The sequence below is a fragment of the Ciona robusta genome, chromosome 10 (genome assembly GCF_009617815.1).
Source record: "Ciona robusta chromosome 10, ASM961781v2".
Taxonomy (NCBI): Eukaryota; Metazoa; Chordata; class Ascidiacea; order Phlebobranchia; family Cionidae; genus Ciona; species Ciona robusta.
The window spans coordinates 1,554,274-1,578,446 of record NC_143244.1 but is presented as its reverse complement, the minus strand read 5'-3'; the positions used below and the strand labels follow the sequence as shown (position 1 = coordinate 1,578,446).

Genomic DNA, 24,173 nt, shown 5'->3' with positions numbered 1-24,173 from the left:
CATTTTCATATATGCAAAATGATTGAAATGTTAGAATTTAATATCTACCATGATTGTACCTCTGAAGATAACTATACAAGTTGCCATACATTGCCATTTTATAAAATGATCTAACTATTTCCCTTTTCTGTTGTTACATTAACAAGGTGTAATATCATTTTTGTATTAACACATTAAAATCTCTCTTGCACTCTGAGCACTACAAAACAAATACAAAAATATCTTACTCACAAATAATCAAAAACGTTGAATATAAATAATTGAAACAACTCATAACGAGCATATTTACGAAGAATCCACATCGTCGTGAAGTAACATCATTGGGATGCTTTTAGATGATGAAGGGGAACCGATTTTTGCGTGAAATAACGTGCTACCAAGTCTTTTACGAGGTGACATGCGTCTGTTTGAAAGTGGAAGATCTTCAAAAGGTCTAACACCAATATCTTCATAGTTTGTTAGAAATTTGCTTGGTGTTCTACGAGTTACTGCACGTTTGCATGGGCTGGGGTTCGGGTGGATTAGATGTTCAGTCTGATCGACATTAGAAACTAAGTTAATTGGAAATCTTCTGATCATCTGCTGGTTGTCAGTGCCTGATATAATATAGACTCCGTCAGGACTGTCTATAGGTGATTTAACAGGTGTGTGGTGAATTTCTGTTGTGTTGGGAAATTCTTTGTCGGTAGGGTGTATTTGTGAAGTATCTAAATCAAAGTCGAAAATTTTCTCAAGTTTTTCTTTCCGGATTCTCTTCGGTGGATTGTTTGGAGATGAGTTAAGTCGCTTTTTCCGCGGCCATTTCTGTATGTGGTCACCGATAGGGGAGGGTTTACGTTTCAGTAGTGAAGGTGGGGGTGGGCATCTACTTTGAGGTTTCTTGCATGATGTAGGCGTGCGGATAACAAAACTATCGATTGGTCCCGTCATTTTTGTTGGGGTGGGAGAAACATTTTGAAAAGTTCGTGGAGAACGTCGTTGTATTCGCTTGTTTGGGGGGGTCATGGTTTCAGAAACATTGGAAGGGTTTTGAACACATGATACTGGCTCTTTGTGTGGTGTTTTCTGGGGTGGTAGTTTAACTGGTGATGAAAATACGTCATCAATGGTGTTTTCTTGATAAGCTGCAAATGGTGTTGGAATGGCTGGTGTGATGGTAGTGGCTGTGGTAGCATCAACTACTTTAGATGGTTGCTTATGGTTTTTAATCACTAAAGGTGAGGATATTAAATCAGATATAGAAGCAGATGATATAGTGGTTGGAACGGATGTTTTCTCAGGGCTTAGGTTGGTCGCAAAAAGGTTTTTAGCAATTGGTTTCAACTCTTCTGCATCTAATGTAGTTGGTACAAGTTGCAATCTACGCCTTGTTCTTTGTGGTTGTTCAGTCACGCATTTACGTTCCATTTTCCTTTGCCCTGAGCTCGTGTATTTAAAGAGCAAGCTGGCAGGTGAAAACGGGACAACTGGTGCGGCATCACTGGTGGAGTTTTTGAATCTGGAAACACTGGGAGTTGGGGGAGCAGCTTCGTTGTGTTGATGGACAATCTCTGCTCGTGCCACGGTGCGGGATTTGAACCCCGCATCGTCCCGATAGAAGGAATGACGACGGGTCAACATGATTGAATGGCGGGGACTCCTGGGGGAGAATATGGATGTTATGTTGTGAGAGTATCAAGGCAGATATATTCACTGTAAACGAAAAATAGACAATCTTAATGATGTCAGGTAACGGGTCAAGAAACTTTGCATCCACACAACACATATGGCAAGCTACAGTTCTGGCATTGGGAAAAGCTTCAACATCAAGCAGTTTAGGAGCATCGACCCAAATTTAACTTTCCCAACAGTTTACCTGTAGCATGTCAACCATGTATGTCTGTATGATTAAAACTCACCTGTTTAGTTTCAAGTTACGAGGAACCCTATGATCCTGTTCATCTTCCTTCATCGGCGATTCTTCCACCACCATCTCCTCGGATGTTGGATTCGATCCTTCGAAGCTCTTCCTCATCCTTAAACTCTGCCTCGCTAGTGCCGTGAGTCTTTGTTTGGCGATGGGGGTGTCAATGACGGAGGTTCTTCGAAGTCGTCTCTCCTCGGCAGCTAGATGGAAGATGGGACGATAATTGTAAGTGGAAAAGAAAAGAATAAAATTTTGATAAAAATAAATCATTGTCATTTATTAATAATTGCGTGACAGACAAAATATATAAACATTAAGCAATAAAAAAGGAGCAGCAAAAATGAACAAAACTTGAATCTTGTGACAGAGCAACTTCTAAACTTAATATCGTGCATTAATAAATACAGCTTGTGCTTACTAGTTACCATGTAATAATTTAAGCAACTTTGCGAGTAAATGTTTTCTGAAGTCCAAGCAATAACTGTTTATGTATTCCCCAAGAATACAAATGCCTACAATGGTAGCAGCATCAAGTCTCGAACCCGGTACCCTCTTTTATTACAACGGGTTTCACTGCTCGCATAAAACAAACTGAACAGTTTCTCACCTCTACGAACAACTCCTTTGTTTGATTTGTTTTCCTTCCGTTGAATTAATGAAACATTCGACTTTTTCCGAGCAGATTTTGAAGGGGAAGCGAATAAGTCACGACGAACACGAACTATTTCTTGAGAAACTAAAATAACAACACATATTATTGTTTTGTATCGTTATAGTTATTGTTTTGTAGTTATATGCAGGACATCCTAGTGTTTGGTTTGAATGCCTCATATAAACATGACAGTTTGTATGTTGTGTTTTAAAATAAAGACAAGAAAAAATTGCTGTTGTACTGCCGAGTGCTGTTTGGAAAATCAAATTAATTTGATTTTGTTTCTTTATTAATTCCAAAACACCGCTGTCTATATCTATACACTGTTTTATTACTCCACAAATACAAGAGCCATTACAAGCATTGATATTACCTCCTTGTTCTTGTTTAGATTTGACTTCAATTTGTTTTTCTTCCGCTTTATGTGGCTGGGAGAAATTCTTTGTCGATGGAATGGTTGACGTTGATTTTGAACGAAGAATTTCAACACTTTTTGTTCTGAAATAGAAATAAAGTAATAGTTACATCATATGAAAATGATATCTAAGATTTAGGTCAGAGTTGTCCATTACCCTAAAACTCAGAGTGCTACAACCCATATAGTGACTGCTGGCTTGAAGGAATGTCCATTATTTGTACTGCTAAAGGCCACACATAGTATGAATGTAAAATATAGGTTGGGATTAATTAACCAAGTAACCTTCAGTTTCAATGCAAGTGACCACGGAGCCACGGTGCTGAATCATAAATATTTTTCACCTTGACCATTTGGTATCCTTAGATTTATGTAAATCAGGAATGACAATTTGTCTCGTTGTTATTTGGTTCATGTGAGAGACTCTTCGAGGACGAAAATTTCTAAAAATTTAAACAAAAATTTATTTTTAATAATAATAACACTCAGACACCTAAAAAATGCAAAAACATTAAACTGCATGACAAAAACTGGGTTACAATTTTAAACAAACAAGCAATTACACATATCTTCACCAAAATAAAACCCCAAAAACTCTTTACTTCTTATTCCTTCTTGAGTCATTTGAACACTGGCTATTAACGGAGCTTTGTGCAGAGAACGGTCCAGTGCTTGGTGCCTTAATACTCCCTGTGTTGGATAAGGGGCCATAGAAACTATCATCAATGCTCATGTCCACTGAGTATTCTTCTAACACTTCAGGTATCCTCAACATGAGGTCTCCATGCACTTCGTTCAACAGCCGACCACATGTTTTCCCATAACTGTGGGGAAAGGAGAGATTTTACATAAAATGGCTCTGGTCCTAATCTAGTCTCATTAAATTAGACAATGCTTGTAATGAAATAGAGTCATGATTCAGTGGCACATAATATATAACAGACAAAAATCACAAGCCATTATAAGAATAAGAAATTTTAAGATTCAGATATATATTTGGTCTAAATGTACACGTGGGAACTTGAAACTTCTATGGAACTAAATGACTCACACAAAACTGCTCTACAAGTTACTGCATTTAGTCATTTACGCAAGAAATCACCTCTCTACATTTATACAACGACTTATCCTTTTAAAGGTTTTCTTAAATCGATGTCTATTATTGTATTTATGTGAAATAATTTGTTTAAAATAATCTCACTTTTCAACAATCGATTCTTGCAGGAAAGTTGCCATTCTTTCCACTCCCTGTGAGATGGAGATTGCTCTGAGAAGTTGAGTGATCTCTTCAGTTGCCTCATCATCTGCGTTGCATCCGGACTTCAAAGATTTGTAACTCAACCATTCAAGTCTTAACAGAAGTTGTAGTTCGCACCTGATGGGTTGGAATGTGAGTTAATGTTAAAGTTTGGGAAAATGGAGACAGTTTTTTTGCTTTAGTGGTTAGGCGCCAGCCAAAGAGTTCTTGGTTCAAGGCTTGATGCTTCTATTATGTGACTGTGTATTTGGGTAAAGCATATATTAGCAGAGCAGAGATAGTTGGATATACATTCTTTTAAAACAATTTTGATGCCAATCTTTACAAATTAATGCGATGAGGATAAATCCAGGGTAATACATGGTACTGCCACCTTGGGTGCTTATGATGTCTCACCATATGCAGCGGGTACAAAACAAACAATTGCCAGAAGATCTTTTTACACTTATAATACACATGAACATCAACATCATATAAATACACTAAAACATTCTGTCATACTCTGCAGTCTTCTCATCAGCTTCCACATCCTTTCTCCTTATATTGGAAGCAGGGATGAAGATCTTCTTTAATATCTTCACAACATCATCGCTGTCAACGGGAATATCTGTGGAACATATTATATAGTAGAGTGGGGAAAATAGGACACCTTTTCTATTTTCTTATTCCATTTGGTAGTAACTAAAAAAACATTCTAACAATTATAAAACTATATCCTTACAAGTCACAACTCCCATAGACTATTGTTAATTGTTTAAAACACGATCAGGATATTTGGATTTTATTTCCTAAAGGTGTCCTGTCCTCCACCCCAGACCGCAGTACAATAGAACCATAGATAATTCAAATTATTTTATTTGTCTTTCCAGGGGAAGCATACCACAGGTCCTAAGTTGGCCTTTAGCCGTACTATATACTAAACATTTTATTAAAAAGTTGAACACTCCAAACTTCTCTATATGGTTTAGGTCTGAGAGTGAGGCAAGCTAGTGAACCAGAGGTGTAGAACTGAGTTAGTTGATTCCCAACCAATGACAAATCAAACTAATCCAGTATTAACCATCATTGATTTTTGAGTATCTTAATATTCATACAAATGATTTGCTTGTAGTTAAGCTGGTCATCTTATTATTCATGGAAAACATACAACGGACAGCAATAATATACGCCTATACGGACACCTATACGGTGTATATTATATACCATGATCAAAACAATTTAACTAACTGAACTAAGCATGCAGAAATTTAAGTAACTTTGTATAACTACCTAAACATAAACACTCATCGCATAAAAACCTAAATACAGTGACACATGTGAGATTGAAGTGTCACGATATTTGAATGGTGGATTATGAAGTATCTAGGTATAACCACCTTGTTTGTCACAATATCCCTTCAATAGTTGCATAATGGTCTTTGCATATTTCACGCATTGTTCGTTACTAGTTGGATGATTGTCTTGGAACACCTTGTATTCAAACAACATGGCATCGCATACATCTGTAAACAAGCGTAACTGAATCATTAGTTTCTTTTTTTATTTAAGCTTTCTTGGTAAAACACTGTCCTATTCAAAAGCATAGCATTTTTTAAATTTTTTGACAAAATGCAGTTACACTCATAGTCGTCAAACATAGAAACATCATTAAAACATTGGTTCGCAAATAAATATATTACCTTGCAACGTATTACAGACGCTTTTCTTCACAGATTTTGAATTTCCCTACAAATAAAAATTAAAAACAAAAGTAAAAATACATAAAATATCTGAATAAATATATTTTTACTTACAGTTAATTGCTCTTTATCATCATGAGGGTTAAACTTGTATATTTCTTGCAAATTTGAGAGAACCGAGTTTCTGAATTGTTGGTCTCCTGAATCCACTGGTTGTCCTGATCTATGAATGAACTTACCGTTACATAACTTGTGTTTTTAAGTAAAGGCAGGAACACACGGTTAATTTCTTTCTGTGTGCACTTTTGAAACTGCAAATATTTTCTGGCGAACTGTTTAGAATCTTGAGTAACCTTGTTTTTGTTGCTGTATGCCACAAGTTCCCTATGATGTCAAATAATCCCTACAAGTATGTTGACAAGACACGCGCATTTTAAAAAGGAGCTTTCTTCTACAAGACAGTACGCTCATTCAGGAACCAATCAGACAATTTATTCTCACAAACCATATTCTCATACCTCATATTTAAACTGAACGCTTTGAAGTGATCAGATTTTAAAGACCTTTCATACCACACCTCTAGCATACTTGGTGCAAATGCTTCAGCAATCACTGTAAAAGTAACTTCATAAATTCTACTAAAAGTATTTTACCCCCTCAATACAGTCTTCAACTTTAATACATATATTTATATAACAGCTATTTCAACACCAAAACCTTAAGAGGATTTGTTGAATTCTGATATATGAATGATAGAATGATTGTAACTTACTTTATCCTCACCTGGCCAAAATACGACAGGGTCGGCTCCTTACCCCTGCATTTTTTTATAAAAAATGTTACCTTCTTTTTTAATATTGTCAGTTTCACTTTCTTTGTCTGTTTCATGAACTTCGGATGATGTTATCGTTCTTAATTTTGAACGAATAAGATTCATGACATCATCAGTTGGATTTTTTATGACATCATCAGTTGAATTGTCTTGTTTTAAGGACTGATGAACAAAGTTGAAAACCGAAGTTTGCTGACTTTCCCTGATGAAAAACAGATGTTTAGTTTATAAGTTAAGTCAAACGTCTTAGATCAAGTTGCTTAGTTCGTTATTTTCATTCAATCTCAGTTTACTATTCAAATTAAACTTTTTTTTTAGGTAAGCACTAAGCAGTCGAGTGCTTGTTTACATTTGTTCACTGAAAAGAGTTAAAGAATGTGTTTAACTTATAATACATTCTGTAAACTCTATAAGTAACAACAACAACAACAACATACCTTATCAATGAAACAGTTGCTGTGTTTCTGCTCAAGACTTGAAGTAATCCATGTTTGTGGAAGTTGGTGCATTCACAAGTATTTCCGTTGGTGCAAAATTGACAAGTTTCCTTCACAGCATACACAGTGTGTGCTGTGTCGCTTAAACCTGTGATTGGTTCACGGAATATACACATTATGCCTTGCCCCGTTAACTTTGTGTATGGAACAGATGATGTTAGCAGTTTCCCAGTTATTCTGAAATGTCTTTCACTTGAATTATGTTCTTCTAATATTTGAAACTTGGGATGACATTTTAAAGAGATCAAACCATCTTCAGTTTTCACAAGTTCCAGTGAAATTAACTTGTTGAGTTGTTCAATTGTATTTGATTGATTTTTAGATGAATTTTCTGATAAATTTTCCTTTTGCATGGATGTGCTTTGACCACAAAGTGTGTTTGATGTAAAGTATGGAACACACAGTGCATTAACTGTAGTACTTTGTCCGGGAATGTTGAATGAAGCAACTGTTTCATGTTTTACTTTGGTTTTCGATCTAAGGTGGCGAAATTTGAATGAAGTCGGAAAAACTGATTTAAAGAAATTGTTTTCCGGTCTGTGATGGTTTATGTTGAGTATTGATTCTTTGTCATCAAAATCTAAGAAGTAATCAAGATTTTGGTGTCAAAAACGGATATTTAATAGGAATGGAAAGACGAAATGGTTGTTTATATTACAACTTTAACTTTAGTGGAATAAACTTGCATTAGATAATGTGATGTGAAATCTTTTATGGGTAAGGTCTTTTTACACAAGTTATGATATGGGGAATTACTAGGGATGTGCCGAGCCGAGCCCGAACTCAAAAGCTCGTGCCCGAGCGTCTCCTTTTTTGACGCTCGGCGCTCGGCTGAAAACTGGGCCGAGCGCCGAGCCTTATGCTATAATGTTGCACGCGAGAGCGAAAAATATTAAAAATGAAAAAAGTGAAGCTACTAAGAGATAACGAGACTAGTCAGCGTAGCTTTCTCCTTAATTATTTTTCGTTCGTTGTGAATTTGCTCTCTCGCAAGTAACGAATCGCAACGTCAGCGAATTTGCCCGTATCGAATTACAGCAGGTGTCGAATTACACCAGCGCCCAATGTTTTCGTATCACATTTTAAATAAAAAGCCAAAAACTCTTAAACTTTTTTATAATGAAATAGTATAAATTGCTGCAACCACGGTTTTGCAACCACAGGGTTTTGCAACCCCTAAGCCACCTTTACCGCAGACACGCACGCAGCCAGAAAGTGCTAAGACGCACACACACGCGTTGCATTCAATATAACATTCCTTCGCTTGGAATTAGAACAATTTTTCATTCAATTGTTACGTCACGTGTCCTATCGCAACGTAACTATTAATTATGACGTTTTATAATATAACAATCAGGAGGAATGTGCCCACTGCCCAAGTTGGCAGCCCAACCAACCACGAGATCAAAACATCGTGTATCAGCGTCACATTTTTACACTCTACGCTGGCGTATGAAATAAAGGAAGACGCATGCGGTAGCATACATTCCACACGTAACAAACGAAGCAATCGTTGTGAATTTATTCTCGTGAAAAATGACGTAATGAAACTCTGGTTCTCGTGCGGTGCCATCAAACGATGTTTTTTGGCTTCTGTCCAAGCTCGACCGGGACGATACTTTGTAATATCATATTACAATTTATGTTGGTTCCGATTTACTGATAGCGTCGCTCCTCGCTCTTATATTTGCACCAATTAAAATTCACATAATCGCGATTTACCTGCATTAAACTAATCATCAGAAACAAAAATTATACACAAACTACAGATCGTATGGAAGCGAATAAAACACGATTGTTTTCCAACAATCTCGTTTGTGATGTAACGATCGTAAAGGTTTATTCTGACGTAAATAATCGTTACATTATCCAAGATGAACATGCGTAGAAACTTGCTAGTTGCGCCACTGGCTGTAACAATTATAAATAATTTTTTAATTAAATATTTTTTGTATGAATTTTACATTTTGCAACAGTAGGAATTATGAAAAGCGAGACGCGTCTTTAACCGCAAACCACGTGTTCTGTATTATTTTGATTAGCGGCGCTTTTCGGCTGAATAGGAACGCATTCTCGTACGCCTTTCTCCTTGATGACGTCATAGGTGCTCGGGCTCGGGCTCGTGCCGAGCTTTTCGTTAAAGCTCGGCGCTCGGCGAACCCGAGCTTTTTCAACTTCAGCACATCCCTAGGAATTACCCTGTTTGCTAATAGAGAGTGTTTCATTTAGATACGATACAGGTACAACACATCCACAGTTGTTTTGTAGAAATTCCTCAATGACCGATAATCCTGTTGTATTGCCATTTTGACTAACATCAACATCAACAGTGTTCTGTTGAAATAAAAACAACTTTTTTACCAATGTGGATCAAACTTTTTTTTATTTTGAAATCAGTTAGTTAAAGCAAAGTGTTTTTTTAGCACTTTATATATGATGTTTTAGCAGAGCTTTAAAAACAACAATTCTATATGGGTGAGGTTTTACGATCACGCCAGGTGACCTAAGGTTTCAGATAGATTTGGCTCATTCCCACGATTCCACCCAAAATATCAATTATATATAGATATAATAGATTATATACCTTCTTGTTTGTGTCAAGCCAAAATAACTGAATGTCATGTTTTTCCCGGAAATGTTGAGAAAGATGACTCGGCATTAAAATCCTGGTTGCCTCGGTAACGGTGTCAACGTTCCAACCAAAGTATTCGCTGAGTTGTTGTTTAGTTGTTGGGACAGGGCCAACAATGAACACAAAGTTCCTGCCTGTTGTGTTGTCGGCAAAACCAACCTGATATTTGCCATTACTTCGTCGTTTCCTTATTTGGTCATTGTCTCGGCTGCATCTTTTACGTAGTGGTTTTACTGGGGAAACAATTTCTTGCTGATCCCAGTGAAAATCATGAGCTAAAGTGATTAGATTCTCTGCTAAAGTATGAGCACTGTAGTCTATTTCCTCTTCGTCATCATAGTCAACTTCTTGCTTGAATAGGTCAAAGTTCTCGTACGTTAGTTTCTTGAAATCACATAAATTATGAAATCTAATGCCACCAGTTTTCACAAACTTGTACCCCCACTTAAACTGCTCGTTTTCATTCTCAACTCGACCAGTTTTTAGATTCCAGTTAAGAGCTTGTGCAGTAGAGCTTTGGAAATGGAGCAAAAGTTTACACACAACGTTATGTATGTCGGCTTTCCATCGCTTTCCGTCTGTTTCAGTTGTGTTTCGCACATAATTTTGGTGAATTAGAAATACAACTTGATGTCCAGGCATTAGGAAAGCTAGTATAAATAAAACCTATGGCGTAAAAACACTTTATTTTCATCTTAAATGTAAAAATAAGCATAAATAAAGACAATGACTTTTAAACATTACAACTTCATTCATAAAAAAGATAAACAAACTTTACGTTTCCCGCTATTTTTTAACATAGAAATCGTACGGATTTTGGTAAGTAAGTAATCGGGGATTAACCACTTACAAAAAGTATGTAACATTATAAAAATATGCAAGTAAAGTAATGTTGTAAAAAAGAATAATTGGATGAAATTATAACCGTTAATATTTTAAAAATAACTCCGGAATGCTTTTTTAATGATAACATTTATTTTTAGTTTAAATAAAGAGGAAAAGGGATTTTAGCTTAATTACCCGAGGAAAAAGAATTAGCGTAAGATAATTTAAAAGTTAGTTCATTTTAAATTAACAAATAATCAAACTTTAAGACATCCATTACGTCACTAAAAGATGACGTCATTTGTGTGAACGATATTAGTACGCTCGTAAATTTCAGGTAGCGAAATACAAAGAGGCGCTGGTGGTATAGAAGGTGGGGTAAATTTTATTTCTCCGTTTATATACAAAAGCGAAGATCAAATTTATTAAAAAAGCGAAGAAAATGAAATTAGCAGCAAAACGAAAGTCGTGAAAACTATACTTGAATAAAGGTAAAGGAATTCAACTTTATTTTTTTATTCGTGCGCGGTGGACACTGCTTACACGGGTGTTCCGAAAGCGTGGCTGTCAAATCCGCGAAAGTGGCCATAGTTGGTAAGGACGTACCGCGCATTCTGTGTGTATAGAGTTGATTTAAGAAAGTAGAGAAGAAGACTCGATAGCGGATATCTCGATCATTTAACTGTAGAACAGCTCGTCGCGCACCAATAGCCGGTTTCCTACTTTAAACATGGGTCTGTACTCAATAGACAAGTAGTAGCGTTCCAAGAGAATAACTGTCAAAGGCGGAGCGAAAAGATTTATGAAATAGCGGTGGAAAATATGAGTGATAGTTCAGCTGGTGTTGCGGCAATTAACGAGCGTGACGAATATTTCGAGGTTTTCGGCCTGAAATTTATAACCCGCGCAAGCAGGAAAGGTTAACGTCCGATAGTGACGAGTTCTTATCAGATAATTAGTTTGCTAGCATCGTATGAAGGAATATCTTCGTAAACATCCCACTGTTGTCCAGGAAAGGCCAAAATGGTAGACGCTGTTTGCGGTACATGCCAAATCGCCACAAGAGAGTAGAATATTCGTGTTTAAATATCAACTAACCATGTTCCTACACCGCTTGCTGGTTCCCCTTTTATTCATTCATTCAATAAGATGTCAGTTACCACCGGGAGTTACGCTACAGGTGAGACACGTTTAAATGTCATTGCCGCAACCCACTTATTTCATGACCGCTTCCAGTCCACTCATGTATTCGTCCTAACAACAAAAGGCAAACTGACCTCAAATCGGTTACTAAATGGAAAAGTACACAACCGATTGGCCGACTTAATCCTTTGTATAACAGTTCCTTTTCAAACTTTAATCCGCAAAGCTTTGGACTTGCTCAAATTGCAGACAATTGCCGCATTCCCTTTGTAAATTTTAAGCTGCGTCAAGTACATGTAGGCCAGAATATAGACTATATTAATATATAAAAACGTTGTGTTTTATTAAAAAAAAAATTATAGTAGGTTGGGGTTAAGGTTTTTATTATCTTTTTTCGTCTCAAAACACGATTACGAAACGTGGAGTATTATGTCCTAAAGATGTATATCCATCTTACCCCACCTTACTATACATACGTCAATACGAATGTTTTTAAATAAAACTAACTATTACTATCATCGTGAAATTACCAATTTACCCAATATGCGTTTTTATGGATTCTGTTCCCTAAATCCCGTGTCTTTCAACACTAATACCCGAAATGTCAATCAAAACATACTTTTTCTTCGCAGAGCAACCGCCGTGTCCCACAAATTGCCCCACGCAACCCAAGCGGTCGAACCACCAACCCACAAAGTTCTCAAACGTCACAATCAAGACCTACAACCGGTTTTAGCCAGTTTGCCCCGAACCCGGTTATGTTCAACTCAGTTTTCTCCCGACTTAGCATACTGGAGAACGAGTTGCGAAGGGTAACGGCCACCATTGGGAATAATCTACGGGTAACGTTGACAAGCACGATGGTTGAACGGATAGGACGTAAGTATGATGTGCTTCACACAGATTTAGGCATATTATATTGCTGGGTAAAATACGGTAAGATGCGGGGTACCGTTAGCACAGAATGTCCCGTGTTTCCTAATCGCGTTTGAACAATTAACAAAACGCTCGTTTAGAGTCGTAAGGATACGTGCATGTAAATCTGCAACAAAAAATGTTCACTATGGTAAACATTTTTTTTCCAGATTTACAGAATGAAACATGTCCAATCTTCCCCCAACTTACTATACGATATAAACCAAAATCGGTTGTCTTTCAACACATCATGACACAAAGTTGCCAAGACATGCAACTGCCATGGTTTCTTAATAACTTAGTAAACATATTTAGCATAGACCATGGTGACTGACATACGTATATATGCCAGGAAACCTTGGATTCATGACAGAGTTGGCCCATTACCCCAACTCATATATACGATGTCAGTGAAAATGAATTTAGTTTCATATTATGTTTGGCGTTCCAGCAACGATAAAGAAACGCTCACACCTCATTCGTAAATGAAAAACTACGATAGTATAGGAGGGCGCTGGGGGAGATGAGACATTTTTTTATTTTGTTTTCTTGACCATTTAATAGTAAACAAAGAACATTCAAAAAAATTATGAAACCTTATCCTCATGACTCCCATTGACCGTTGTTAATTGTTTAAAGACGATTAGGATATTTGGATTTTTTGTGATAAAGGTGCCCTCTTCCCTCATCCTAATATATCATGCGATGTTTAGATTTTTAAGAGACAGCGAAAGTAGCAAAGATAGAGATTCCGAATACTTTGCTTTGGGATCGCATGCGTTTGCACTTTGTAAGGTTACACTAGGCTTTATAGACACATGGCACCACGTCAAGTATAGTGGGATTGGTCTGAATAGAACTTGGGAAACCATTTCCGTTAATTCAACATTAGAAGCTCATGAACACCCACGAGAGTTAATTCCGCTGTGGCGAGTGAACAACGTCCGGTGGCGTGCTGGTGAAACTACATACATAATCTTGTCTTGTGCGCTATATACCTGCTTCTGAGTCAAAAGCCTAGCTGTCTATGACTTGCCTTTCAAGTATGTACATAAACATTCTGACCTGAAATTCCAGAGCGGCGCCTGGACGACCAGTTAATTCTATTAAAATGGACGTTAGCCATACAAAAAAAATATAAAAAATATTCAACCACAAAGTTACGTACGTGTTATTCGTAAGCAGACACGATGTGTATGAAACAAAACACTCGTGTTAAAACAACTGTCACTGCCCTGCCACATAAGAATACTTTATCGTTTAATGTGGGTGGCTAATACGACTAGTCATACAAGGACGAAAAACAAACAATAAACAATCACCCAAATAATCACATAATATGGAACGCCTCCTAAGCGAACATGTAATGTATCTTATAACGACTGCAGTTGTCCTGAAACACGAGCAAATTTAAGTTACAATCATTTATTCTTTACAGGTGTCCAGCAAGATATAGATGCGAACGAAATGCGATTAAAGCAGAATAAAGCTATCATAGATAATCTTAACATAGAAATATCATATTTAAAGAACAGCAACGATCATATGCAAAGTAGATTGAACAGAGTAGAAGGTAATTATGTATTGAATTAATGATATTGTGTTTATTCACTTACAAAATACAAACTTTTTTTGCCTCTTTTGTAAAAATAATATCAATCTTTCCCGGCCGCATAAATTCAACAAAAAGAACAATTGTAAAAAATATATTACGCATGGTAGCAAAAATTCCACCAAAATTTCATCTTTATTTTTGCAAAAAAAAATAATTTGTATCATTACAAAACAATGATACAATATTGTTATATATTATAAGTCTCTTAGTTTAAAGTTGACGACAAAACCTGTAACCCGTAAAAACGTTTTAAAGTGCCAGTAATTTTCCCTTTCCATTGGGGAATCAAAAACTAATACAGGTTTTGTTTTTGTATCGCCGCGTATCACACTCTACTAATTTTGGCCATATACCGCTTCTTGGATGTGGGTTTATACAGCCGTTTACGTCTTAAATTGATCATGAAGGCTTTTATCTCTCACAGTGGACAGTTGGAAATTGTCCAGATCTATAAAAGGCAGTAAAAACTGCCCATCGTTGAACTAGAGTTTGCTTTTAAAATAGCTTAAAGTTTAACTTAAGGTTTATTTTTGCTTTGTTAAAAACGATAAATGTATATTTAAGCTCTAATGACAATGGGAACATATTATACCTCACTCCAACAAACTATGGGCATTCAAAGTATGTTAATTTCAAAGGCCAGCGACTGCATTTAAAGGTGTTTTGAGAAATTAAAACATGCGGAAAATTGACCTAATTAAACAGCCGTTCTAATACACCTCCACAATTAATTAAAGAATTATAGACAAATCAATCTGTTGTTAAATATCTAAATGGCCATCATGTTTAAGCCCGGGCAATCATTCCCATTAGCCATCAAGATTATATGAATTCCCGATGTTTAATGTTTTTAAAAATAAACGTTGTAGTGATGCCAATTTTTTAACTTATACCTTTAGAAATGCAAGCTGAGCAAGGTAGTTCAATCAACAAACTTGTGACAGCGATGCAATCTGTCGGTAATGGCACAATATCGCCCGTCAGTGGTGTAACTTCATCCGGAAGTGCGACCATATCTCGAGGTAACGTTGCATCACATATATATACATACAATAGGGTTGGGGCAAATGGAACACCTTTTCATTCTATTTTCTCGTCCCGTTTAGTAGTAAACAAAGAACATTCAATGAATTATAAAAACGTATTCTAACGACTCCCATAATTTGGATATTTTATGCTAAAGGTGTCTTATCTTCTCCCACAGTACTATGTATACTCATATATTCCAATGCCCCATTTAGAATTATCACTATTTAATAAGCATGTATCTAAATTCAGACCACCACCCCCCAACCAGCGACCCCAAGGTTGTTTCTATGCTTCAGCACATCGGGCAGAGAATGAACGAAACCGAAACTATCATTTCCAACTACGACACTTACTTTCAATCGTTTGCATCGAGTATTGACGCTTTGAATAGAGAGGCGCATATGTTGAGGGGTAAGCTAGAACTCAATGTATAGTAGTGTGGGGTAAAATGGGACACCTTTAGCACATATTATCCAAATGTCATGAATGTGTTTAAACAATTAGCAACAGTCTGTGGGAGCCATGAAGATGCGGTTTTATAATTCTTTGGATGTTTTTGTTTACTATCAAGATGGGCGAGTGAAGAAATGAAAGGCTCCCATGTTTTCCCATCCTTCCAGGGTATATTATGTGCAAACGGTATCCCGTCTTCCCCACCCTTATATACAGTGCCGCTTACGTACGTACGTTTTGCATCCATAAACCTTGTAATACAGCTGATGCGGAGTCACGCACATTAGCGTTGGGAGAAGTGAGTGAGACGGTCTACAACATGCAAAGTGACGTGGAGCTACTAAAATGTAAGGTTTATTAAATGTATCTGCATTAAAATGGTGAAATAGATGTTCGTTACAGGGAGCATTAAATTATTGCATATACATAGAGTCGAAGGTTATATTTTAGCGTGGCACGCCAAAGGACCAGGGATTTGGGCTAGAGTTTGTCTATTACCACTATACCAATTATAGCATCACAAAAAAACAATCACCTATAAAGATACGTATCTGCGTGGACAATAACGATCGTCGTTGCCGCCATGCAAAGATAAATCAGTTTTATTCGTTCATTTATATAAGCGAGACTAATTACACTTTCCGTTCCATTACAGCAAGCGAAGAAGCTTCTCCTGAAGATGCTTACGACTCCGAGATGGTTGCGGGGGATTTCCCATTGTCGATCGAAGACCTCAGTGACGCAATAAGAGCCATTGAATCGAGACAGACCACCATGAACTTGACGATTCAGGTTTAATTTCCATAGAGATTTAAAATACCGAAAATAGACACATACGCTCGAGAAAGCTTTGTTTTCGATTTATTTCGATTTATTGGTGTATTAAAATTGCATTAGCAAGTTTTATAATTTTTTCAAAACGACGACATGCTAAGCCACGTATTAATAACCATAAACATATAAAACGAAACCGGTATTCGACTTCGGAGAAGCTGTTTGGTCAAATTTGGCATACAACATGCATATAATTCGTAACATTTCACACAATATTAAACCAAGTAAAATTTTCCCTGGCATTCTAACTAGCTGGATACGAATCGTGTTTGGTTAACCCTGGGTTCGATTCTAGGCTAGGGTTATAAAACCAATCGCCCTGGACAGACTGTTGTGTCATGCATTAATACCTTATGACCGTTCTTTGTATATTAGGGCGGGGCAAGATGAGACACCTTTTCATTCTATTTTCTCGTCCCATTTGGTAGTAAACAAAGATCATTCAAAGAATTATATAAAATTTTCGCTCGACTCTCTTAGCCCGTTGTTAATTGTTCACAACACGATCCGGATATTTGAATATTATGTGCTAAAGATGTCTCACCTTACCCCACAGTACTATATAGTAAGGTGGGGGAAGATGCGACACCTTTTTATTATATTTTCTCGTTCCATTTGGTAGTAAACAAAGAACATTCAAAGAAATATAAATCCGTATCCTCACAACTCCCACAGACCGTTGTTAATTGTTCAAAACATGGTCAGGATGTTTGGATATTATGTGCTGAAGGTGTCCCATCTTACCTCACAGTCTTATTTTATTTAGAATATGACTTCGGCACTTGGTAGAACCTCCACATCTGAAGGTTCTCATCCAGCTGTACCTAACCCACCCACCTTGAACGGAGATGATTTGAATATCTTTATGGACGTTGCAAGATCGGTGGCGACGTTAGAAGAATCTATTAAACAAGTAGAAGGTGTGGAAATTGAGTAATCAACTTAAATGAATTAAATAGTATAGAATTTAAGTTGGGTGGGGAAAGATGGGACATCGCTACATTCTATTTTCTAGTCCCACTTGGTAGTAAACAAAGAACATTTACGACTAACATGGACTGTTGTTCTCTGTTACAACATTCAGGATATTTGGATATTATGTGCTAAGGGTGTCCCGTCTTACTTCACAGTAATATGTAACAAGTGTCGTTGCGCCAGCCACACGACGATAAAATACTCGGTTTGTGTCGCTTTTAAATTAATATTCTTTATCTGTTGCAGAAACGCAGCGCATAACTAACGGTCAAGTTAATCTACGAATTGAAGGAGTAGCAACAGAAGTTCAGAACTCCATAAGAGACAGAAGGAATGATTTTTCTGTAAGTTAATGAGCATTACTAAACTGTGTATTTTAACCAAGTCAGCATCTTTACTACAATTTTTACCATCTATGCTCTTTTGTTATTCGCTCTTCAGGGAAAGAACCATTCGGTAAAGTACCAACAAATCAAGACTTGATTTTGCTGTTAAATAAGTAGTAGACAATTTATTAGTTGCTTACACAAGTGCTATATTTTTATACAAATATTTGTTGTTAGACGATTGAACAGCAGTTACTTCAACTCAACCAAACTACAGAAAAGTATGAAGCATTTTTTAACCAATTCGGTACCGATGTTCCTCTTGGCCCAAATCCCGAGTTTCTTTCTGATTTTCCAACGGGTTCGTTCCCATCTACTGAAGGTATCCCAAACTCTTCTAACGCGCAGCTTTCCACTCAAACTACGAACTACACAGACGAGTATCACTCTAAAAACATCAGCTACCAGCCACCAGAATTTGTGCAGCAAGGTATGTGGTAACTGTAGGACAAGGTGTGTGAACAGTACACTTGTGTTATAACGAGTGCCATTGTTCTGCTACGAGAATAACTCAAGTTACATGTTTTCATCCATTTAAGGTCTCAGCAAAATTGGTGGGCTTGAAAACACGTTGAACCAACTTCGTACGGAATTTGTTTCCTCGCTAGAAACGGAGAGAAATCGTATAAATAACATTGAAAATCAAATAAACAGTGACACTCCAGTAGTTCCTAATGGAAGAGTTGCAAATGTGCTTTTAAGTCCTAATGCACATGAGATGGAACAACTTAAAGTTGACGTATCGGAGTTAAATTCTAGCGTGGCTTTCCAAGCTTCCATGTTAAGCCAAGGAATACGAGAGATTGGAAATTATGAGTTGCGGTAAGATTTTTATTTCTTTTTACGCAAACTGTTAGGATGCACGCCTAAATTGGTTTGATAATGCAAACTTATTGCAATTAAAATTGCTACACTGACTTGTGTGGCATGCATCAAGCCTCCCTATTTCTTAGCTTTGTAACTTCTTCCTTACAGCATAATTAATTTCTTTATTTCTTGTAAAGCCCTGACTTTGCAATTAATGTCAAAAGTTTTCTGCCCCAAAACATGTAGAATACCATATGTTTATGATAATCATTTTCTGCACTTCCTGTCTGTTCTCCCACCAAGTTTATATTATAATTGGATGAGGAAGATGAGACACCTTTACATTCTATTTCTTCCCCTTGATAGTAAACCAAGAACATTTAAAGAATTAATAAATATGTCCTATCTCACACATTAATATATATTTGTTTAGTTTAAGAGCAAGAGAAGCTGAAGATCAAACAAGGATAGCTGAGTTTAATGACATGAAGAGATTGTTGGTAAACGCAACTGAATCTCTTTCTATGATGAGTTTATCAATTGCTGAGCATGAGTTGATTATACCAAGCATATTTGAAGTGAGTTGTTTACAAGATATTTTGCTTACAACACCCAGGGTGCTGCAACACAATAGTAAGCACTGGGTATGAGCAATGACTTTAGGTCCGGCGCCGTGGTATAGTGATTAGCGCGCCTGCCTGTAACCCAGAGGTAATGGGTTGAAGGCTCGATGCTGCTACCATTGTGGGCGTATGTGTCCTTGGGCAAGACACTTAACGGCAATTACTCCAACCCAGTGGTTATTAATGGGTTGTCTAAATTATCAGAAATACATAAAAAAAAAATCTAAAAAAAATAATTACCCACAAAGTAACATACATGGTAACTCGTAAGCTGGCACGAGGTGTTAAACCCAGGTGATAACGACTGTCGTTTTCCGGCCACGCGAGGATAAAGTAAGTTACATTCATTCAGTTACATTCATTCAAGTCGGAGCCATTACACAGTTGGTTAGTGCGTTCTAACTCAGAGGTAATGGGATCAGAGCTCGTTGTCGCTATTATGGGGAGCAAATGTGTTTTTGAGCAAAAAAATACAATTGTCATCCATAAAAGCAAAAAAAATAAAATAAAAACAATCACCTACAAGTATTATTTACATTCGTTCAATCATTCAAGTGTCTTGCCCAGAACGGTCAATGTCCAAATGTTATCACTATTGAAATGTTATCCATTGGTTACAATGTAATTACCTAATAACTCAGTCACAGCGACATACTGCCTCCCCATATGATCTCTATGCTCAATAGAGAACTAACAATCCTCTTTCTTTAACAGAGTTTAAAAACAAGCGATGATATTTTGTTGGACCTCAGTTCCCAAGTCTACTCACTTGATGGGGCGATTCAGGTTTTGAATCGAACTTTATCTTCATCTTCAGCAATCTCCCAACCTCCTGAGGTTGATCCTTTGCTTCCAAGAGGAGCTGAAATTGAAAGAAGAAATTTTGCTACAATATCCGAACTTCATAGTTTGGAGCAGACTATAGTTGCCATGGTGACTCGAAGTGATGTTGCTCAGAAGAATATTCAGATGTTGAACTCTCAAGTATCCTCTCTTCTCTTTTCTTCTAAGGCATCAAGGATGTCTAAACTAAACTCTTCGGTGATTGAAATATCAAACCAAGTCAGTGGAATGCAAGATATGTTAGGTTTCCAGCAAAGTGAGATTTCACGTTTATCTCTTGGAGTTGAGAGTTTAACTCAAGTTTTAAACGAGAACACACCATCTTTAACCAACACAAGGTCCCCAGTGAATATTACAGATGACTCTGCCATTATAACTTTATTGGAAAGCAGTTTAAAGGAGTTACGAACACAAGTGACGGAGCATAGAAGATGGTTGGGAAACCAAAGGCGTCGTATTAGACACTTAGAAGGTAGGATGTTGTCTAAATTGTACAAGGTACTAATCCTTTCACGGTATTTACTGAACTTTTCCTATACTAAGGGTATGAAAGTCTTGTAGAATGCATGATAACTATTTTTAATGGGTAATCCCTTCTGTAGTTCAAAATACAGTAGATCTGTACATCAAATTAAATTTATTTCTGCTTAAATAAACTACACATTTTCTGCTTAAGTTTGTGGTTTTCTAGATAACTAAAGACTACTTAATTCTTTACTTAACTAACCAAATTTAACTGCTTTGAAATTAATCAAACGCAAATTGATTTTAAAACTAGCCAGTTTCTAATGCTTTACTAACTGAGTTCCCACTAACACCTTACTAACCAAACTACCAGGAATGAGCATTGAATCGTTTGCTCGAACATCAGACGTCTTGTCTCTTAATGCATCGCTATCTGCAGAGATGGATTCCACCAATGCAGTTGTGGAAACAATGTCTTCACAATTATCAGTTCTTACTGAACAAATAAATGGAGGCGTTTCACAACTTGGAAGTCAAGTAAGTCGATGAATGCATGTAACCTGATTTACCTTTGTAAAACAGCAGTTGTTTTAACACAAGTGTTCTGTTTAATACACCTCATGCCTGCTAACATACATAACTTTGTGGGTGATTATGTTTTGGTGTGCCGGACAGTATAGACAACCCATTAGTGACCACTGAGTTAAAGCAATTGCTGTTTCTTGCGCAAGGACACATATGCACACAATCGGGACAGTATACAAAGTGTTCTAATTGTTAGTTATAAAATAATGAATTTAAAAAAAAGTCCTTATGCAAAATCAACTCTAAAGCAACTATTTAGTTGTTTGAGACATTATAACAAGGTCTAAATAAATTTGTATGGCAGTTGTACCACAGTGCAGAAGTATGTTACAGACATTGTAGTAAATAGGTTTATTCCTTCAATTTTCCATTCATATTTTTCTATACATATTTTCTATGCACATGTTCCATACATAATTTGTGTACATATTTTTTTCCATATAGGACTTAAAAGACAGCAACAACTCCCAGTTAAATTTAAGTCTCATCGATATTTCCATCATTCAAAGAAAACTTTCCAATATTTCAAAGTTACTTCACCCGTTAAACATCCCAACCATAAACACAACATACGAAGATATTCTGATCCAACAAAACCAGATGTTTGAAGATCTAAGGTCAATTCCTTCAGCTTTGAGGGTGTTAGAGTCACAGGTATGCAGTGTTTTATACACAAAACTTAAATTGAAGATTCCTTTTTATAAAACAGGCAATTACCTTTGCATACCCTGATTGGCAAATTAAATGGGTCGCTGAAAAGTGAAAAAGTCTGTCTTTTAGGATCGCAATTAAAGAATTACTTAAAGTTTTTTTTCTGACAAAGAATATGCTTAGGTAATATATATAAACAAATTATATTATTCTGTATTGGTGAGGGCATATGTCATGTCAAAGGCCATAGGTTGTAGTTGGCTTATTACCAAATCTCCAAACATAGACTCTGATAATTTAAATGTGAGCAATCAAAGAAACCAAGCGTGACAACACTGAACAAAAGGAGAAGTGAATAAAAGTAAAACAGGGATAACGAAAACGAATAAAAATATACAATAAAATTGACAAACTAAACATTGCACACAACAAAGACTAAAATAATGCAAACCTTAACAAAATATATAAAAAAATAAGCATATGTGGGCTCATACCCTCAATGTAACACTTCTAAATAGCATGTGCGTCAAACGATGTTACTTATTAATTCTTGTGTGGCAAAAACACCTTGGCAAAAACACCTTACTAAACGAATTACTTTACTTAATATTAAACCAATATTATCGCAGATACATTCCTTCCAAGAACCCATACAATCCATCGCAAAGTTAAACAGCAGAGTTGAAACATTGAATGGAATGCGAAACTTAGTGTTTCAAAATGCTGGAGACATCACCACCTTCCATAGGATTGTTGCTAACCTTGAGAAAGATATTCAAGCTGTTTCAAGATCAATTGCTGGGGTCGGATATAGACAAGATAGAATTGATTCCTACCATGCTGATTTCAGGTGAGATGGGAGTTTTGTTTTAAGCTACCTCTTAATAACATTATGATCAATGATAGACCAGGGATAGTATTCCATCGACTAAACTAGTCGCCGCCTTGATTCAATTTTTTTGTCGCCTGACTAAAATTTTAGTCAGTAAATTTTGACGCAATAGTCAGCCAACTAAACGAAAAACTACCGACTAAATTTTAGTTGGCTGAATAAAAAATATGCGGTAACCAATAGTTACCACGACCGACTAGATTAGTCGGTAGCCTAGGATATTATCCCAGTTGTACTAAAAGCTAACAATTGGGTTGTATTTCTTTGAAATTTACTGCTGTTATAATGATAGGTGTTAATATCCTTGGACAAGAAATTAAACAGTAAACAGATTACATACCTTTTAACAGTTATAAACAAATGATCCGTATAGATATTATGACAAAATTATTTTGCGGTCTTAAAAGACAAACATTTTGTCTCCCATATGGCAAGGCGTCATCAGGTTATTTTTTAAATATCACAAAATAAGCAATTGCCAAAAAATGTATCACACTTATATTACCTTGGAAGCAGGTTTTGCGACTTAGGCAATGCTTACATGATAATGATGTTAGGCACAAAATTTTGTTCATTTTAAAATTACACTTTTTTGTTTTTATATACACAGGAACCAGCTAAACCACACAAAAACCAAGATCGACCAAACAGATGATCGGGCTGTGATCCTAAGGCGTAGAATGGATGTGTTGGAGCAATATTCATCTCGTAACTATACCAGCACTAACGGTCTTATCACATCCTTACAAACACAAGTTAATGATGTTCATACATCATCTCAAAGTTTAAATGATCTTCTTGTAAACATGGATGGTAGGGTGCAGACACAGGACTCTGAAAATCTACAGTTTCTTAATGAAATGGAAACCAGAGCTCTGAGAACGGAAAAACGAATTGAGGACCTAACCAGAGCTTCTTCTCGCCATGATGGAGACCTTTCTGGGCTAAGACAAGAAATAAATGAAGAAAGTAATCATAGAGAGAGTGAAGATAGAAGCTTGAGGACTTCTCTTGATAACATGCAAGGATCAATGGAAGCAATGGAGGGAAATGTGGTTGAGATTCGACAAACTGGTGCGGTGACAAATCAACAAGTTACTGCTATGCAGGAAATTCAATCAAGAAATGCAGGTATATGTCCAAAATCCCAGAACTTAAAGCATGCACATTATAACTCACTACACACTTGGGTATATACCAGTATGCATGTTTTGGGTTGCTAAATGACTGCTTTGCAGGAATTTCAATCCTTTTCTTAACA

General features: G+C 36.6%; 2 protein-coding genes across 3 annotated transcripts in view; one reads left to right on the top strand and one right to left on the bottom strand.

Annotated features, from left to right (window-relative positions):
* Positions 1 to 149: 149 nt before the first annotated feature.
* Positions 150 to 11,293, bottom strand: LOC149729397 (uncharacterized). Its single transcript, XM_089886832.1, has 16 exons — positions 9,824 to 11,293; positions 9,438 to 9,573; positions 7,180 to 7,819; positions 6,754 to 6,944; positions 6,429 to 6,522; positions 6,025 to 6,133; positions 5,911 to 5,956; positions 5,608 to 5,733; positions 4,733 to 4,838; positions 4,175 to 4,348; positions 3,576 to 3,797; positions 3,318 to 3,416; positions 2,932 to 3,056; positions 2,514 to 2,642; positions 1,899 to 2,106; positions 150 to 1,639 (listed from the first exon to the last, which is right to left on the bottom strand). Exons 1-16 carry the CDS (start codon positions 10,511 to 10,513, stop codon positions 286 to 288), a joined length of 4,449 nt encoding a protein of 1,482 aa, XP_089742958.1. The 5' UTR covers positions 10,514 to 11,293; the 3' UTR covers positions 150 to 285.
* Positions 11,294 to 11,658: 365 nt separating this feature from the next.
* LOC149729396 (uncharacterized) overlaps positions 11,659 to 24,173 on the top strand; it is a 35,341-nt gene continuing 22,826 nt past the window's right edge. For both annotated transcript variants that reach the window (XM_089886831.1, XM_089886830.1), the window contains exons 1-17: positions 11,659 to 11,876; positions 12,472 to 12,718; positions 14,193 to 14,327; positions 15,269 to 15,391; positions 15,648 to 15,809; positions 16,115 to 16,198; positions 16,507 to 16,643; positions 17,452 to 17,605; positions 17,907 to 18,004; positions 18,224 to 18,476; positions 18,586 to 18,868; positions 19,287 to 19,431; positions 20,191 to 20,791; positions 21,158 to 21,321; positions 21,814 to 22,023; positions 22,650 to 22,870; positions 23,523 to 24,043. In XM_089886831.1, the coding sequence (XP_089742957.1) occupies positions 11,796 to 11,876; positions 12,472 to 12,718; positions 14,193 to 14,327; positions 15,269 to 15,391; positions 15,648 to 15,809; positions 16,115 to 16,198; positions 16,507 to 16,643; positions 17,452 to 17,605; positions 17,907 to 18,004; positions 18,224 to 18,476; positions 18,586 to 18,868; positions 19,287 to 19,431; positions 20,191 to 20,791; positions 21,158 to 21,321; positions 21,814 to 22,023; positions 22,650 to 22,870; positions 23,523 to 24,043 (3,619 nt within the window). In that variant the 5' untranslated portion in view covers positions 11,659 to 11,795. The remainder of the gene's footprint in view (positions 11,877 to 12,471; positions 12,719 to 14,192; positions 14,328 to 15,268; positions 15,392 to 15,647; positions 15,810 to 16,114; positions 16,199 to 16,506; positions 16,644 to 17,451; positions 17,606 to 17,906; positions 18,005 to 18,223; positions 18,477 to 18,585; positions 18,869 to 19,286; positions 19,432 to 20,190; positions 20,792 to 21,157; positions 21,322 to 21,813; positions 22,024 to 22,649; positions 22,871 to 23,522; positions 24,044 to 24,173) is intronic.